Source organism: Notamacropus eugenii, chromosome 4 (genome assembly GCF_028372415.1).
Source record: "Notamacropus eugenii isolate mMacEug1 chromosome 4, mMacEug1.pri_v2, whole genome shotgun sequence".
Taxonomy (NCBI): Eukaryota; Metazoa; Chordata; class Mammalia; order Diprotodontia; family Macropodidae; genus Notamacropus; species Notamacropus eugenii.
Window position 1 is genome coordinate 126,288,357 of NC_092875.1, and position 20,277 is coordinate 126,308,633.

At 37.4% G+C, this 20,277-nt stretch overlaps 1 protein-coding gene across 1 annotated transcript in view; it reads right to left on the reverse strand.

The window, feature by feature from the left end:
• The window catches only part of COLEC10 (collectin subfamily member 10), a 64,903-nt gene extending 45,150 nt beyond the window's left edge, over positions 1–19,753 (reverse strand). The window contains exon 1 of the mRNA XM_072603218.1: positions 19,454–19,753. Within this exon, the coding sequence (XP_072459319.1) occupies positions 19,454–19,601 (148 nt within the window). The 5' untranslated portion in view covers positions 19,602–19,753. The remainder of the gene's footprint in view (positions 1–19,453) is intronic.
• Positions 19,754–20,277: the final 524 nt, after the last annotated feature.

A 20,277-nucleotide genomic window follows, 5' to 3' on the forward strand; every position in this document is an offset into this window, starting at 1 on the left:
GGGGAGGGGATTTACTTAGAATAGGTATGATGATGTAAGAAACAGAAGATATCAATAAAAACCTATTTTTAAAAAGAGTATTAATTCCTTGAATTAATGACTTGGCTGGTTTTTTGTTTCTGTTTTTGTTTTTGTTCTTGTTTTGTTTTTCTTTGTATCACCCAAGGCTCAACACAGTGCCAAACACATAGTAGCTACTTAATAAACATTTATTGACTTGTTGAATTTTCTAATGTATATTACTACAAAGTCACCTGAGATATTGAAGAGTTGATTGATTTGCCCAAGGTCACACAGCTAGTTCGTGTAAGAAGTGGAACCTGAACTTCTGTTAATTTGACTTTAAGGCTTCAACTACCCCACAGTACCTCCCAATACTAAACAATAATAAAATATCAGTTTACATTTATATAAATATCTTTTCCTAACATGCTCCTTATAGTCATCCTGTTAAGTAAGCTGCAAGTACCATTTTTAAAAAATATTTCTTTATTTTATTTCTGAACTTAAGAAATAAAACAAATATTTCCATAATATTGCAAAGTAGAAAAAAGATGATTGTACATGAAACTGTAAATCTGTGATGTACAATGTGCTATTCTTTTAAAATATATAATAAAGTTATCATGTAACTTTCTTTTCCCCCTTTTCTTCTTCTCTCTCCCATTTCCATTTTCAAAATATTACAGATAAAATAATGAGGAACTAAGAGGCTAAGGGACTTGTCCATAATCATGCAGCTGGTATGCATTATAGTCAGGGTTCAAACCTGTATCTTTTGACTTAGATCTGTATACAGTGCTTGTCGCATTACACTATGTTACCTCTCAAGACACTTTTGTTTGTATTTCATACTCCTTTCCTTATATCATCCCCCCTATTCTCTCTGTTTTTTTTTTCTTTCTAATAATCTCTCTTTTCCCTTTTTCCCTTGGCTGACTTAGTTCTGCCAGTTGTACTTATAAGCATTGTATCCATGAACATTATTTGATTTGATGAACCCTAACAAATAATTTCTCTACTGAACAAAAGCAACAGATAGTTGCTTGGCAAGGGATTGCTTATTTTATGACATTTGAAGAAGGTTTTGTTCTAGAAAACCTTCCAAACTTAAGGACAAGGGCAAAATCACAGAATGTTATATACTGTAGAACTGGCAAGAACCTTAAGGATCATTTAAGACAGCAGTTCTGAATTTCTTTTTGTGTATGTCATGTACCTCTTTGCCCCTCTGAGAAAGTCTATAGACCTCTTCTTATAATATTGTTTTTAAATAATTAAAGGAAATGTTAAATTTTAATTAGAAGCTGGTGAAAATTAAGATGTGATTTTTCCCACCCAAGTCATGAACCCTTAACCCCTGAAATCTATCCACAAACTTCATATTAAAAACTCCAGGTTGCAAGAGAAATTCCATTTAAAACCACTGCAGACAATATAGAATATTTGGGGGTCTATCTGCCAGGACAAACCCAGGAATTATATGAACACAATTACAAAATACTTTTCACACAAATAAAGTCAGCTCTAAACATTTGGAAAAATATCAACTACTTATGGGTAGGCCAAATTAATATAATAAAAATAACAATGCTACCTAAATTAATTTACTTATTCAGTGCCATCCCAATCAAACTACCAAAAAAATATTTTCTGGACTTAGAAATAACATTTATTTGGAAGAACAAAAGGTCAAAAATATCAAGGGAATTCATGAAAAGAATTGCAAAGGGAGGAGGCCTAGTCATATGAGCTCTAAAACTATATCATAAATTGTCAAGAAATAGAGTGGTAGATCAGTGGAACAGGTTAGTTACACAAGACACAGTAGTCAATGACTATAGTAATCTACTGTTTGATAAACCTAAAGATTCCAGCTTCTGAGAGAACTCACTATTTGACAAAAATTGATAGGAAATGGAAAATAGTATGGCAGAAACTGTAGTTTGGCATAGTATGAAAATAGTATGGCAGATATGGTAGGCATAGATGAACATCGCACACCCTATACCAAGATAAAGTCAAAATGAGTTATGATTTAGAAATAAGGGATGATACCATAAACAAATTAGGAGAGCAAGGAATAGTTTACCTGTCAGATGTATAGAGAATGGAGGAATTTATGACCAAAGAAGAGATAAAGAACAATATAAAATACAATATGGTTAATTTTGATTATGTTAAAAAGATTTTGCACAAACAAAGCTAATACACCTAAGATTAGAAGGAAAGCAGAAAGCTGGAAGAGAATTTTTGCAACCAGTGTCTCTGATAAAGGCCTCATTTCTAAAATATATAGAGAACTGAGTCAAATGTATAAGATTACAAGTCATTCCTCAATTGATAAATGGTCAAAGGATATGAACAGGCAATTTTCAGATGAAGAAATTAAGGTTATCTGTAGTTATATGAAAAAAATACTTTAAATCATTATTGACTAGAGAAAAGCAAGTTAAAACAACTCTGAAGTACCCCATCATAACTATCAGATTGGGTAATATGACAGAAAAGGTAAATGATAAATGTTGGAGGAGACATGGGAAAATTGGAACACTAATGCATTGTTGGTGGACTTGTGAACTGACCTAACCATTTTGTAGAGCTATTTTGAACTGTGCACAAAGGGCTATAAAACTGTACATACCTATTGTTCTAGCAATATCACTACTAGGTCTATATCCCAAAGAGATCATAAAAAAGGGAAAACAACCCACATATCCAAAAATATTTATAGCAGCTCTTTGGTTGTGGCCAAGAATTGGAAACTGAGGGGATGCCCATCACTTGGACAATGGCTGAACAAGTTGTGGTATATGAATGTAATGGAAAACTATTCTATAAGAAATGATGAGCAGGTGGATTTCAGAAAACCCTGGAAAGACTTACATGAACTGATGCTGAGTGAAGTGAGCAGAACCAGAAGACTATACACAGTAACAACAACATTGTGTTAGTTCTTGACAATACAATGATCCAAGTCAATTCCAAAAGACTTGTAGTGGAAAATGCTATCCATATTCAGAGAAAGAACTGTGGAGTCTGAATGCAGATTGAAGCATACTATTTTCACTTTGGGGGTTTTTTTCTTTCTCCTTGTTTTTTCCCTTTGCTCTCATTCTTCTTTCACAACATGCCTATTGTGGAAATATGTTTAACATGATTGTATACATATTACCTATATCAGATCCCTTGACATCTTGGGGAGGGAGGAGGGAAGGGAGGAAGAAAAATTTTGAAAAATGTTATAAAAATGTATGTTGAAAACCATCTTTGGTAACTGGAAAAAATAAAGTACTATTGAGTGGGGGGAAATAGAACCCCAGCTTAAGAAAAGTCCATATTGCTCAAGATGGTTTCATATGTATAGAAGATAGGGCGATCTACTTCTAGAATGCTGGAGGACTAGAGAATGGGTATATGCTCTAAACTGGCCTACTGCATGGTTAGTTGGATTTCTTTTCCTTTGTTTATATGGTCAAAATTGATAGTATCTTCAAAATGCCCTGACAGCACCAACCATGGCCAGACCCCAAATATATAGGAAGGGTAAGGAAACAGCCCCAAAGAGGTTAAAGGAATCATCTGAGGTTAACACAGTCAGTAAATGGAAGAGTCAAGACTTCAGGCTACAGAGATCTCTTTTCAGGTTCTTTTATAATCTTAGAGTTTGAGTACTTTGGCAAACAAAATATCTGTATCAGATAGACACTAAATGCAATTGTGTTCCAGTGTATCCTTAAGATATTTCCCCTCCATTACAAATAGCCTGCTTCAGCTCACCCAAAGAAGCTATCTTCATCTCCTCTTCTACATAGAGTGGACCTAGAAAGCCTCCGTTGCTGTAACAACAAAGTACCTTTCCAATGTTTACAGGTTATGTGTCCACCATGCTGCTGATACTATTCAGTATTGGTCTGAAACTTATGAAGCTGCTCAAGAAGATCATTGAGGTGTCTAACCATTTAGAAGTTTGAACACTTTCTTTCAATAATGACCTTTTATTATTTCCTTTCAATAATGACCTTTTATTTTGGTTTGGTGTTAAAGGCTCCATTGGTGCTGTGCTGGTGTGCTAACCTCCCACTTGACATTAGAGACAACATGGCATAATAGATAGAGCATTGGACTTGGATTTAAGAAGTCTTGTGTTTGAATCCCATCTCTGACATTAACTAGCTATCTTACCATAGACAAGTCATTTAATTTCTTTGAACTTCAATATTATCATCTATATATTGAAGGGTTGGATCAAATGTCCTTAAAATTTCCTACTAGTCTTATATCTAGGATCTTAGGACCATCATGGTGGCCTCCTTGCCCTCTGGCAGGCCATTTGATACCAGAAAAGCAGAGCCCCATGATAATTTTCAACTCTCTAGCACCCTTAAATGTCTCTTAATATGCATGCATTTGCCCTGAGGTTTTTGACAAAAAGTATTATAATCTCTTGCACACTTCCTGTTTGTCTTTTAAAATGCAATTAGCAGCACTCAGACATTCCTAGAGCATAAAAAACAACATACCTGACCTTATCAAAGCATCAGAAGAATAGGTCTCTGGATGCTAATGGGCACATTGATTGCCTACAGCTGTGTTCGAGAGTTGACAGTCATGCTAGAGTAGACAGTAGCCTGTTTAACCCAACCCTTAATTGCAACAGTCATTTTTTACAGGTATAGTTATTTTTGAGACATAACAAGGACCTAGAATCTTTTTTCCCCTTAGACTGGACTTTTATATTTCTTCTAATGTGAGATTTTAGGTACTAAATTAAAAAAAAAAAAACATGCAACATCAGTTAAATCATCCAGGTATCACTGAGCTTGATCAATATGACTTAAGGAAAAAAAATTCATTGTGTGCATCTAGCATTCTCTCATCTCTATGAAAAGTCAGAAAAAATAAATCTAAAAAGAAAATTTCAAGAACTTTTCCCAACAGTAGAACACTGTAGACCAAGCATGTGGTACATAGAACAGAAAGATCATTTATGGGTTGGAACATCCTGTGAGAAGTGGGAAGTAGTGTCATATTTTTGGCAGAATGTACCAAAAAGCCATCAGGTTGAGTTTCTATTCTCACAGAGACAGAGATTTTCCAAAAGCAGAATTTTATAAACATTTTATTAAGACTGAAAGATGGATAGCAAATAATGTTTTCCCCTAAGGGGAGGGTTCCAGAGCAAGACAGAATGACAGTGTTAATTTAGCAAGCAAGGTAAATTACAGGAACATAGTAAGGAAACCCCTCCAGAAAGAAATTAAGCTGGGGAAAAATAGCCTTGTTGTTCCATTACTTTCACTCTTCCCTGTCTCTTTTTTGAAGTTATATTTTTAATTTAAAAAAAACAAAAAGCTCAGAAATGGATTACTTGTTGTTGTTTTAAAATCAGATGATGGCAGTGTATACGGTATATACAACGTACACAGTGAGGCCAATGGGACTTTGCTCGTGGGATTATAGATGTAGAGCTAAAAGAAATCTTGGAGACCATCAAGTTCAACCTTGTCATTGCATTCCTGAAGAAACTAGGCAAAGTGATTTGCCCCAAGTCCCATAGCTAATAAGTATCTGAGACCAGATTTGAAAATGTCTTCTTGACTCCAAGGTGAGCGCACCATTTATTATACTATTCTGCCTTTCCCTTGGAGATGATATTGTACAATGAGAAGAGCTCTGCCTTTGGAGAAAGAGAACCTGAATTCAACCCTTACTCTAAGGCATAACATCTGCATAATTTGGGGACATTTAGCCCCCCTGATTTTAACTTCATCTATAAAATGAGAGATTGAACCCTAAGATCTCCAAAATCCCTTTCAGCTCTCAATTACAATGCTATGATCACTTCCTCTTGGTAGAACCTCTGCTACACACCCACATGGCCCTGACAAGAATGAATTCTACTCTGTATGTCCCCTTTCCCCCAACTAAAGTCTCTCCAAGTGTCAGAATTCCTCTTTATGACTCTGTGTAGAGGTGGTAATTTGGATTACATAAAATTATCCTACTCTATGCCTATCTTCCCATTTTTAAATCCTTCACTGTTCTACCCTATGTGAGTGGTACCAGTGGGTCTGACTTGGAAAGGACTTCTTTGGAGATATTTTTGATTAGTTTCTTTTTTCCTCCCTCTGCAGTGTCACATACCCGGGGGACCAAGGAGGGGGAGGAAGGAGTGAAGTCAAGCTGTTTCTCCAAATGAACTTTCTGTGGTCCTAAATATAGGTTGGATAAAAGTGACAACTTTTAGAACAAGCAAGTATTTCCCTGGGGGCATCCCTATCTTGCAAGTCTTTCTGTGGAAAGTGTGTGTGTGTGTGTGTGTGTGTGTGTGTGTGTGCGTGCATGCATGAACACATGTGTGTGTTGAAGGAGAGGGGGCTGAGGAATCTTTTTTTTTTCTTCTCATATTGTTCATCCCAAATGTTGGTGACTTTTTTCTGTGGGAAAATGCATTGAGAGTTCATGACAACCAACTCAGTATGACCTCTTGCAATAGAATCTATTTTTAAACTGGGAACTGCCTGTATTCCTTTTTTTATTTCACTGCATATGGGAAATTGAATTTTAAAAAGACCAGCTAAATTTGTTTTATCATTACGTGGTAATTGCTGCTTTGTGACTTGGAAAAAAACCTTATTGTAAGAGGCAACTGTTAGGAACTTTCTTTTCATTTTGCAAATACTTTAAGGTATTTAAATGTAGTAGCATTAAGTAGGAATTCCTTTATTAAACAAAATTAAAATATATTGATGTGCACTTGTGCAGAAGGTACTATAAAGAAATTTGCATTACTCCATACATGAAAAGTCAGTTTAGGTACCAACTAGCTGTTAGATGTCTCCACCTGGATGTCATGGAGATACTTCAAGCTCAACATGTCCAAAATAAAACACATTACATTTTACCATTCTTATTTCCCAATTCATCCCTCCTTCAACCTTGGAAAATTCTGTTGAAGGTACTACCAGTCTTCTAGTCATCTAGGTTTGTAATCCTGAAGTCATTCTTAACTCTTCCTTCACTCCTTCCCATCCCATATCAATGGTCAGATATTGGATCTATACATCTCCCCTATCCATATCCTTTTGTTCAATCACATACTAGCCTCTACCTTTATTACTTCTTGCCTCATCATTGCAGTAGCCTTATCATTGGTCTACCATATATATTTTCTTGTGGACTCATCTTCAACAGAGCTGCCAAATGGATGCACCCAAAATATAAGATCTGATCATATCCCTTCATGGCTCAGAAATCACTGGTAACTCCCTCTAAGACAGAGGCAGCTAGGTGGCACAGTGAATAGAGGGCTGGGCCTGGAAAAAAATGAGGCCCAAATTCAAATCTGCCTTCAGATACTTACTAGTTGTATGACCCTGGGCAAATGATAACATCTGTTTGCCCCAATTTCCTCAACTGTAAATTGGAGGTGGTAATAGCACCTATCTCAAAGCATTGTAGCAAAGATCAAATAAGATATTTGGCACCATACCTGGCATACAATAGGTGCTATATAAATGCTTATTCCCTTCCCTTTCCCCACCAGATTGATATACAAAATTCTCAGGTCATTCAAAGCTCTCTACATTATGGCTTTTCATCTTTTCGTATTACTCCCATCCAAACTCTCTGTTTTACTCCATAATGAAATTCTTTTAATTTAGCCAATGTAATATAAATTAGACTATTGAATACTTGCTGGCAACTCTATCAGAGTGCTGATAGCAAAGTCTTCTTAGCACAGTGTTCAGCAATGTGTGCCTAATTCATGGTTTTCATTCATTCATACCCAACACAGTGTCTCATACATTGTAAGCATGTAATAAATGTCGATTGAACTGAATACTACTGATGAAAATTCCCAAGGAGTATATATAGAGAAAGAAACTTAGATATCCCGAATTTTCACAGAAGTGGTGACAGAGCTATATTATATTCACTCGTATTAACTGTTGAGAGCAAAAAAAATCATGAGCTCTACAAAAGTTTAAATCTTGACACACAAACTTATAGGATTTGATATTTTAAGAGAGAAGCACTGAGCTACAGTGTCTCAACCCTTGGAATTAACATCATAGTGAAATACTAAAATTGTTTTACATTTTTCCCTCAGTAGTCCATTTATTAGCACTCCTCTGTTTTGTTCTGTAAATACTGCTTAGGTCCAGCAGGAGTGCAGTAGGTGTCTCAGAGAAGGAAGTCATCACCAGATTGGAGACCTGATGACACTAGGTTAATAATAATAATGTCATTTACATAGCATTATAAGGTTTGTAAAGCACCCATTATCTCATTAGAGTCTTACAACAGACATTGGAGGGGCCATGGGTAAAGGAAAACTCTAATTAAAATGCCAATATGCTACAAATAGCCTCAGCGTCATTAAGATTCTCAATGCTAAAATAGAGGAGTAAATTCCAGTTTTCCCTTTGCCAGGGCTCCACTTAGGGAAGTACTGGATATCATTGAGATGGTGCTAAGGGATGTAAAACTACCATCTCTTGACTCTATTTAGCTTCTCATTGTCTCTTGACTCTCTGAGGCTTGAGATATGAGTCTTTCCTGTGTTCTTTATTGGAAAAATAAAATTGTTTTATGTTTTGAGCCTTGTGGGTCTTAGTGCTTATAAGGTGAACTAATGATTTCCCTTATAGGATTGTTAGGCATTGAGTTTCCCATCTTCTAGGTAGGAGCAAAAAAATCAAGGTTTTGAAAGTTTACCCAGGTCCTTCATGTCCAGTGAGAGCCTCCAATACAAGGATTCATTGTTACTCAGTCATTTTAACTGTGTTTGACTAATTGTGACCCTCTTTAGGGTTTCCTTGGCAAAGAGGAGTGTTGTTATCATTTTCTTTTCCAATTCATTTTATAGATCACGGAAACAGTGACTTACCCAGGGTCATACAAGTAGTAAGTGTCTGAGGCCAGATTTGCATTTAGGAAGATGAGTCTCCCTGATTTCAGGTTCAGCACATTATCTACTGTATTACCTAGCTGCCCCCAGACAAGGGTTACCCTTAATTTAAACCAAGAGCTACATCTCTGCAATTGCTGTATGTTATTACTAGCTGTAATCTATAAGAAAAAATCTGATCACTCTTCCACATTCAGTCCTTCACAGACTTACAAATAAAGTGGAAGAATGAGTGAAAAGTGAATTTGAAGTCTTAAGACTTGAATTTACATTCTCCACCAAATGTCTATTATATGCATGAGTCTGGGCAAGTCACTTGACTTCTCTGGAACTTAGCTTCCTTATCTGTAAAATGAGGGAGCTAAATGAGATAATAATGTCTAAAAGTTCCAGTCTGCTCTTCATCTGTGTTTCTATGATCCAATCCCTCCCCCAAAACAAAATTTTAAAAAATCGACAAACTGCTCTTTGTAAGTTCTTCTGATTAGCTCTGATATGCAATTTTTGCTATTTATCCCTCTCTGCACATACTCCAGCAGTACCCAAGACCAAACACAATTGTCCAGATATTCTCTGACCAGGGCCAATCATGATAAGCCTAGGAGAGCAAGGACTTTTGGAAAAGTTTCGTGGAAAATGTACTTAAGTTGGACTTTGAAGAAGACTCTAATAGACAGAGATGGGGGGGAGGGGTGAGTCGGGAAGGGACTGGAGACCACTCTAAACACAGTGAAGGGAATAAGCAAATGCCCAGATATAAGAGAGTGAAGAATGAGAAAGGTAGGGGGCCATCTAATTTGTTTGATCCTCCTCAACAAGTTGATATGGGTAATGAAAACTTGCATTTGCAAGTGAGCTATTATGTAGTTATGTAAGCCTGAGATCCAGCATCATTATTTACATTTTTCAGATAAGGATACTGAGGATGAGACTCCTTAGATGATTACACCCAGGTTACATGGCTAATAAGTGGTGATAAGATTTGAATACAAGTCTTGGGATACAAACCTAGATTCTCTCCCTCCTCTTTTACTACATTATATTGCTAATTTCTAGACAAGCTAAAAACAAGCAGAGAAGTTGAAAGACAAAACAAAGTATAAAACTCTTAGGACACATCAGCATTTAGAACAATGATCAGCACTGAAGTCGGATCAGACCAAATGGATTGTCTATGCTAAGTGGAGCATCAATAAGGTAAAGCCCCAGGAGTGCAGGGTGAACAGACTATTAAGGAGGAGCCAATGAGCCAAGATAAACTTCCTTGGGCAAAGTAAGGAGAGAAAGTGAGAGAGAGACTGAGAGACAGAGAGAGAGAAAGATACATACACACGTAGAAAGAGACAGAGAGACAGAGAAAGAGCAGACATACGGACAGAGACAGAGAGATAAAGAGACACGGAGACACAAGGAGATAAGTATGTATCAGAATCAGAGATACAGAGAATGAAGGTTCTAGACCATGCATTTGTGTTACTCAAGGGCAGCTTCATGCTATAGCGCCTAACAAAAGGGGAACAGGGGATACAATTCCATTATTTCTTATAGTCATTGAAATATAATTTGAACCAGCTAGCTATATAGTTATCCCTTCCACATCACAGGTTTTAGGACATGTGCCCCAACATCTGGAAAATCAGCGCAAGATTTTTTGGCCCTCCCTTTGCACCAGAGAAGACTGAATTCTTTTCTTTTTCTTTTAAGGGGTGTTTGCAGTACCTTATTGTAAAATTCAGTTTAAGTATTTGGTCACAGGATCTGTGTCATCTGCTGGCCTTCGTGTGACATCGGTGGCGTCCACAAAACTCTCCCCAGATTCCCATTTAATTTCTTATGCTGACCCACAAGTTATTGAAAACCCAAAAGAAAAACTTGCAATATGAAAGGGATAACTGTACCTGTCACCTTGCCTAGTTCTTTTGTTTGTGTTTTGTTATTTTTAAGTAGCTGTGTGTTTTCAGCCATGACCACTAGAGGTCAGACTTACACATAAATTGTTAAAATCCAAGGAAAAAGACTATTTCTCGCACTAAGCAGAGAATAAGTAGCTTCAGACTTTGGTTCTCACAATGAGACAAAGGTAAAGCAATAGATAATTCAAATAGGAAAACTCTAATAGCACAGACTAAAGTTTTTCATGAGTGTACTCTTCAGGTGTGTTAGATAGTAGTGCATAAGAATGTTTTCTGTATTTTGAATGATAGACAGTTGGTGCAATGGTGGTGCAGTTTGAATCAGAGGACATAGGGTCAAATTCCTTCTCTCCTACTTTGTCATCAGAGCAACTTACTTAATGTCTTTGTGTTTCCTCATCTACATAATGAGGGTTTGGACCACATAATATCTAAGGTTCCTTCCATCTCTTACCCTATTATCTCATGATTTTATGACAGGTTTTCTAAACCCCGTTAAAATAAAATGTCTTCTTCCCACTCTTCAATACCAGAGGAGAAAAAAAATCAATTTATTAACATTACATTTAGCCAAATGTTTCTCAAAATGTCTATAAGGTATATAATTTGGATCCATATTGACCTACTATGTATTTTCCTTACAACAGCCCTGTGAGATGTGTGGTACAAGTATTTTTTATGCCCACTTTAAAGATGGGGACTGAGGCTCAGGCAAAGAATTCTGGATCTGAACTCAGAGGACTTGAATTCAAATACCTAGTTCTCTTATTTACTATCTGGGTGATTTTTGGCAAATCATAACCTCTCTAAGTCTCAGTTCTCCCATCTGTAAAATGAGACTTGGACGAGATGATTCTGAAGGTCCCTTTTAGCTCTTAAATCTAGGATCCTAAATGTTGTTTTCTAAGTTAAATGACTTGCTCAGAGTTGCACAGTATGTGGTAAAACCAATACTGAAAGCTACTGATAAATGTGGCATTGAGGCAATTAGCCATATAGTAAGAGGGAGCTATTTTTAATCTCAGGAAAAACTGTATTAAATAGTTGCTTAAAGCTAAAAGACATTTCGGCTGCTTATCAAATAGCTATAGAATTGTAATATTGAAAATCAAAGACAGGAAATGGTAAAGAGGATACCATTATTGATGTTTAGAAAAGAAGGTAAAAATGTTTAGCCATTCTGTTACAGTATGGATTAAAAGACCTCTAAGCCAAGTTAAATCTTGCAAAGGAATAATCCCTTCTTGAGAGTCTACAATCAAAGACTAAGCTCAAAATTGGGAAGCAGTCAAAATGAACAATCCAGTCAGAATCTTGGGCTTTGTCCTAGGGGTGGTGAATTCTGACTTTCTGAAAGCCTTCAAGCAGACCCTGAACATTGTTGGGTGTATTATAGTATGGATTTCTTTCATGTATGAGTCAGACTAGATGATTACTGTGGTCCCTTCTGGTTCTCAAATTTTATGATTCTGTGAATAGTAGTATTTGAAAGCTGAATACAATCTAATAGATCATCTAGTCCACTTTTTCAGCTTATAGATGAAAAGAACGAAGGTCCAGAGAAATGAAGGGTCTTGCCCAATGTCATACACCAAAGTATTAGCAGAACCAAGATGAGCCCAATCCTTTAGACTTTCCATGTCTTCTTCTTGTCCTTCTCCTTCTTCTTTTACTTTCTCTTCATCTTCTCCTTCTCTTTCTTCTCCTTCTCCTCCTCCTCTTCCTCCTCCTCCTCCTCCTCCTCCTCCTCCTCCTCCTCCTTCTTCTTCTTCTTCTTCTTCTTCTTCTTCTTCTTCTTCTTCTTCTTCTTCTCCTTCTTCCTCTTCTGCTTCTTCTCCTCTTCCTCCTCCTTCTTCTTCTCCTGTTCCTCCTTGTTATCATTCTTATATCATCTTCCTCCTTCTCTTTCTTTACCTTTTCTTCTTTCTCCTCTTCATCTTCCTCCTCCCTCACTGCACCTTTTTATTTCGCCTATACTTAATCCCAGCCCTGATCCCATTACTTATTATTTTGGGATGTTTGAGCTAGTCTATTTTCAATGTGTACAGGTTCTCCCCTTCTTAGGTAGCCTAGTGGCTCTCTCTTCAAGGTGCTTACAATATTGGTGCCATACAATACAGATACCCTGAATCTGTTGATTTAATCCACTGAATCTCATAACTCACCATCCTCAGTCTTTCTGGTCATAGGGATTACAGATATGTGCTACTATGCCCAATGTGTGCCCTTCTAGCTAATACTCTATGTTGCTGGATGTTAATAATCCCCACTATATCCAGAATTGCCCACAAATCCATCCTTTAATAAAGTTCTATCCCTAATAGTGTGGAGGAAACTGGGCATAGACCAGCACCTGATACTGTACACAGCAATGAAGTCCAGATGGATACACAATCTAGATATAAAGGTTGATACTATAAACTAATTGGGGGAGCAAGGATTACTGTATTTGTCAGATTTATGAAGAATGGAGAAATTTATGAACAAACAAGAGATAGAGAACATTATGAAGGGCAAAATGGATAATTTTGATTACATTAAATTGAAACATTTTTGCACAAACTCAATGCAAACAAGATTGGGAGGCAAACACAAAACTGGGAAAGAATCTTTATAGCACTGTCTGTGATAAAGGCCTCATCTCTAAAATATAGAGAGAACTGAGTCAAATTTACAGGAATGCAAGTCATTCCCCAACTGATAAATGGTCCAAGGATATAGGCAGTTTTCAGAGGAAGAAATTAAAGCTATCTATAGTCATATGAAAAAAATGCTCTAAACCACTATTGATCAGAAAAATGCAAATCTAAACAATTCTGAGGTACCACATCACATCTATGAGATTGGCTAACATGACAAAATAGGACAATGATAAATGTTGGAGAAGATGTGGGAGAGCTGGAACACTAATGCATTGTTGGTGGAGCTGTGAGCTGATGAAACCATTCTGTAGAGCAATTTGGAATTATGCCCAAAGGGCTACAAAAATGTGCACACTCTTTGACCCGGCAATATCACTTTTAGGACTGTATCCCAAAAAGATCATAAAAATGGGAAAAGGTCCCTCATGTACAAAAATATTTCCAGCAGCTCTTTTTATGGTGGCCAAGAAATGGAAATCAAGGGAATGTCCATCAATTGGAGAATGACTGAATAAGTTGTGGTGCATGAATGTAATAGAATACTATTGTGCTATAAAGAATGACTAACAGTTTGACTTCACAAAAATGTGGAAAGACTTATATGAACTGATGCTGAGTGAAATGAGCAGAACCAGGAGAACATTATACACAGTAGCAGCCACAGCGTGTGAGGACCATTTCTGACAGAATAAGCCCTTCACAGCATTGCAAGGACCTAAAACATCCCCAAAGGACACTTGAGGTAGAAAATGCCATCCACATCCAGAGAAAGAACTATGGAATCAGAGCACAGAAAGAAGCAGACTCTTTTCTCTTTTTTTCTCATGGTTTCTCCCATTCATTTTAATTCTTCTATATCATGACTAATGTGAAAATGTGTTTAACAAGAACGTATGTGTAGAACCCGTATAAGATTTCATGCTGTCTCTGGGAGGGAGGGTAGGGAGAGGAAAGGGACAGGAAAGGGGAGAAAATTTAACACTTATGGAAGTGACTGTTGAAAACTGAAAATTAATTAATTAATTGATTGATTAAATTAAAAAAAAATAAAGTTCTATCCCCTGACCTGAGGCATGACTAGAGGCTGTGCACAGAATGAAGTCTCACTCTGGGAAAATCACTATCATTGGCCCTTGCCCTGTTCCCTGCAGGTAGCCTAAGCAGGTTTCTGGTTCTGAGTAGGAGAGGGTACAAGAATGACGATGTAGGGTTCTGAGGAAGGGCTATTTCCCTCAAATAAATTGCCTCCCTAAAGACCAGAGTACAGCCTTTAAGGCTTTCAATTTTAGAATCAACTATTATTTCAACACTTCCTTGTACTTTAAAAAAAATACTTCAGCACCCTTCTTTGGAGAGGTGGATGAGGATAGGAAGAAAGAAAGCTTCCTTTCAGGGTCTGATTCCCCTGGTGCCCATAACATTAACTCATCAATCAACAAACATTTATGTGTCTACCATGTGCCAGGGACTGTGGTATCTCAGAATCATAGCTCCAGAGCTTGAAGGGACCTTAGAAGCCATCCAATCAAGTACTCTCCACCAACACTTTATCTTACAGAAGAAGTCCCAAAAAGATTAAGTGATCCACACAAGGTTGTTGGTTGTGTAGTCCTTTGTTTTCGAAGAAGACCATGACATCAGAGGAAATGATGACATGACTTGCACTTGACTTTGTTTAGAGTGAGGGAGGGCTGTGTAAGGTCACCAGCCTCACTTCTCCTCTGGAGCCATCTGAATCCAGTGACCAGATATTCATCAGGATGACTGGAGATGGCCAAGGATGCAATAGGAGACCCTGGCCCCTTTAGGCCAAGGTCTATTGCAGTGAGTTTAAGGTGTGGGGAAAGAAAGAGAGAAAGAGAGAAAGAGAGAAAGAAAGAAAGAAAGAAAGAAAGAAAGAAAGAAAGAAAGAAAGAAAGAAAGAAAGAAAGAAAGAAAGAAAGAAAGAAAGAAGGGGAGAGAGAGAAAGGAAAAGAAAGGAAAAGAAAGAAAGAAAGAAAGAAAGAAAGAAAGAAAGAAAGAAAGAAAGAAAGAAAGAAAGAAAGAAAGAAGGGGAGAGAGAGAAAGGGAGAGGAGGGATGGAGGAAAGAAGGAAGGAAGGAAGGAAGGAAGGAAGGAAGGAAGGAAGGAAGGAAGGAAGGAAGGAAACCCCAAATTGACTGGGCATCCTCTGACCATCCAAATTTACCTTCCTTTGGAGAGAGAAGGAAGGGGCAGGGGAGACAGAAGGGAGAGGATGAGTTGAATTACCTCGCTAGCTACCCCATTCAGGCAGCTCAGTCTACCACAGGTTGTATTCATCCCTTGTTTTCAAAAAAGATCATGACATCAGAAAAATGATAACATGACTTGCACTTGACTTTGTTTTGAGGGAGGGAGGGCTGTGAAAGGTCATCAGCCTCACTTCTCCTCTGGAGCCATTGGCATAAAGCTGGGTCATCTGCACCTCACTGTGATCATGAAAAGGACTTGCAAAAAGCAGCATATATTTTCCATGTGCTCCCAAGCCCATGGGTTATATTTTCAGATGCCAATATTTAATGGGGACCTCTTTCTAAAGTCACATATACCTTATTTCTAATTAGTTGAGGCTGTGGAAATGGACCTTCTATTTCCATCTAAAGTAACAATCATTGACTAACCCCAACACAAAAACTAAAATCAAATCACTAAATTTTCAAAGGAAGAGAAATGCTTCCTAAACTTTGCTGTTTGCTCATTTCCCTGCAGGGATGCCTGAAGTCTCAGGAAAAAGAGCTCTTCCTACAACTGAGCCCCTGCTGCCCGTAACTCCAAGTGCTCACCCCTCTTCGTTTTCAGTTAAACACAGGGTTCTGATGGGGTTACAAGCTAAGGGGAGAACTGGAGAATAAAGCAGTGATGAAATGTTCTCACTCCTCAGTCTTGTCTTCTATTCATACTTCTCTCTTCTGAAAAAGTAGAGAGACTATGGCGAGTACAGTCAATTATTTATTTTTGCCTGAGAAGTAAAGTAAATTGGCCAAGCCAGGGGTATGCTATTTACAGCCAGGCTTCTGAGAGCTCATGGTTAAATTTTTCAGGGTAAGCATTTACATCTCAGAAATCAGGCAATGCTGCAAATAAGGGATTGATTGGTTGATTGTTTTGTTGATGGTCTAGAGCTAAGAAAGTGAAGGAAAAAATGTTAATAATGCAAATTAAACTTAGAAGCATGTCAAAAGTAACAAACTAAATGCATATAATATTTGTGTATGTAGACAATATTTAGGTTACTTATCAAATAGCTATAGAATTATAATGTAGAAAAATTAGAGGTAGAAAATACCATTATCGGTGTTTAGAAAAGTAGACAAAAATATCTAGTAATTCAGTTGAGTATGGATTAGAAGTCCTCCAAAGTGATTCAAATGTTGTACAACAAGTAAATGTCTTTTACATACACATAACACAAAAGTATGTGTTTTCAGAGAGCTTCTTGTTAAACATGTATCAACACAATCTAGTCCAAGAACACAGGACAGAATTTGGTGTTAAGGATGCATTTAACACAAAAATAAGTTAGTATCTTATTGAAATAATTTCAAGACAGTTTTTTTAAAGCCTTTTTTTGGTTAAAATAATAAGAATCCACATTTTCTGACAAGAAAAGCAGACAAGGCTAGGCACAGGGAGATCTGAGATTTTTTTTTTACTGCTCTGCCAACAATTTAATCAACCGTCAGTCAACAAGCATTTATCAATTACTTTCTATGGTCCAGGAATTGTGTTAATCACTGGGGAAACAAAGAAAAGCAAAAACAGCCCGTATCCTTAAGAAGCTCATATTGTAACAGCAGATAGAAGTAGGGCAAGGAGATTATGAGTAAAAAACAAGGTACTATTATTTAAAGTCCCTAAGCTTTGGTTTCTCCATCTGAAAACGGGGTATACATGTTCTACTTACTTAGAAGGCTTAAAAAGCCATAGTGGGAATGAAGGTGCCAAGGGACAAAAAAGCAAGATGTTATTTACAAGGTATTTTTACTTTGCAAGGCAGCAGGTAAAGGGAATTGAAGACCCGTTTTAGAAGTAAGTAATTTTGATTATTTTAAATACAAAAAAAGAGACATAAAAAACACTATCTGCATGCAGAGGAAGTTCTAATAAATAGATATACAGGATAATTTGACATATATATATATATACATACATACAAGTGTGTGTGCTTATTTGTGTCTAATGATATCTCTCTGGGGGGAGAAAAATAGAAAAACATTACGTAATAACTTAATTGCGTATTTAAAAGAAATAGCAAGTTGTATAAAAGAGACTTGTAGTTTCATATGCAATCACCTTTCTAAATTATACTGTTATAAAAATGTTTGTTTTATTCCATAAATTTGAAAAAAAGAAAGCCAAAAAAAATGGGTCCCAAACCCTCCTCTGGCAAATCTGGACTGTGTTACTATAATCAAAGTCACTTAGCATTTTTCTCCAGGCAACAGTATTTTAAATTTTAAATGAGTAAAGAGGAATAAGTCACTTATCATTGGTGGAGGGAGTTTCCTAAATGCTTGAAAGAAATCACAGGTTGGTCTGCTTCCTTCTTCCCCCACAAAATTAAAAGAGCTATAAAATAAAAACTTTAGTCCAACTGAAGTCATTTATTTTTTCCCTCTTCTTCCCATTTTAAAGGCCCTCTCCCAGCATCAATTTTTCTTTGCAAAGAGAGCCCTTTTGCCAATGCTCCTTCTAAGTTGACTCAGGCTCAAGTGGAAACCTGGGAGAAACACACTCTGAGTCTCCCTCTGCAAGATGGTTAGGTAGTTCCTACTGGCAGCCCAGCAAGAGTTTCAAATGAATCTTTTATTTCTAATTCAAACTTTCTTTTGTGAACGTTTCCATCCTATTATTCATTTATTCACCAAACAAACTCCTCAGCAGCCTGAGGTCTCATTGTGTCTCTAAGCATTCGTTCTATGGTATCAAAGGTTAAAACTTGGATTGCAATCTGAGGAGGAAATTAATTCACTGATTAAAAAAAAAAGCTGCAGTTTAAGCAACACACATTTAAATATCTGACAAGCATGAGGAGATGTATTTCTGATAAAAAAAAAATCCCTTTTTCCCCATTTAAAATTTAAAACAGCTGCAATTTCTTCCACCCTATAGAGCCAAGGGGAACAGCATGAATTCTTAAGCAGGGAGCTGGGCTCTGCACTGCAGTGACCACTTCTAGAACAAAAAAGAGCCTGCGCTGGGAAAATACCCTCTGGTCAACTGGTTACTCAAGGCACAGTTGTACCTTGTTTCCATTGGAAACTAGGGTGGGGACTGGGAGAGTTTGCTCTGTCTTTGATTTTAGGTACTTAGTTCTCTAAGTAGTCTTCAAAAGAGAAAATTATACAAACTTATTCCCATGTAGCCTTCCAGCCAAGAAACAAAAATGAACAAATAACAATCACTGGCACAACGAACACCCACCCATTCCACAAATTAATTAGTGTCCAAAAGCTCTTGTGCCCTAATTCATTGAACTATGGAACAACTGAAAGATTTAATTTACAGTTTAATAGCTTCTCACAATCCCTTGGTTCAGCATTAGATGGGGGGATGGAAGGGGAGCAGCCCCTGGAGAGGACATGTCCCATCTTGGCTCCTCTGCACTCCCCATCCCAGAATCCTCAGAAAATGTTCCCAGTCTTCCAGAAAGGGGAGATGGAGATGGAGATGGGAGAAGGAAAATGGCATCTTTGTCCTTCCTAAGGAAGTTCAACTTTCTTCCTGCCTTGGATTCTACTGAGGTACATGGAGGAGGTATATGACCTATCTAGCACTAAATGACCTGCGAAAAGAAAGAAACAGGAACTATGGTTTTCCAAAGTGGAGGGGGAGCAGGGACTTGAGGGGAAACAGGAAAGGAAGGCATTAAATTAGCTTGAGGAAACTGGGGTGGGGGGAGACCCTCAGGGTATCTTTCTGGATTTACTGATTTTTTTTTTTTCTTTTGCTTTCCTCACCTTTTGGTCCAGGTAAAACCGTGTGTGTGGAGCAGATGTCAGGAGGAGGGCGGCTGTCAACGTTGAGACAGAGGATCTGAATTTGGAAAAGAAACAGCACGAGGAGGGTGAGGGTATGCCTTCCCAGCCGGGCTCCCAAGCCATTCATCTCTGTGGTCCCTCAAGAAGCAGTGCTCAAATGTTCCAAACAAACAGCTTTATTTTTAAAATAAAACCTTCTGCTTTCGGAAAGAAAATGAAGTATTTGGAGCTGCCATTCCCAAGGGACTGAAAGAAACAAGAAACTGGGATATCCTGGATTGTTTACTTTCTCAGTTTTCCACAGAGATCATACATTGTCCAGACTGTTTATTTTAAAGTGACAACTGTTTATTGTAATCTATCTCAAAACTGTAAGATAATAGTCCTGGTCAAAAGAAATGTTTCAGGGACTGTAGGCCCTTGTTTTGTTTTCTGTTAGGCCCTGAGATCTCAGATGCCAGATGCCGACATGTGAATGTGAAGGGTTATTCTAGCAGTTATATGTTTCTTGTTTATGTTTAAGCAAATGAACTTGTGTCCCTTAAAATAGTTTGTGGATGTGTCATTGCTGAGAGATTCTTCATGAGAGAACACATAATTTGTTTACTTTAACCAATGGTCACTACGCATTTGCCTACAGATGTTACTATTGCTTATTGTCCATTTAATTCCATGTGACATCTTGGCCCTGAGCTGGGAGACTGGAATCCTGAGTTCTAGTCTCAGCTTTGTTCCTTACCAGCTATGTGACCTTAGGCATCTAAAAAATGAAGACTGGACAAAAATCATCGAGTTAGAAGCAA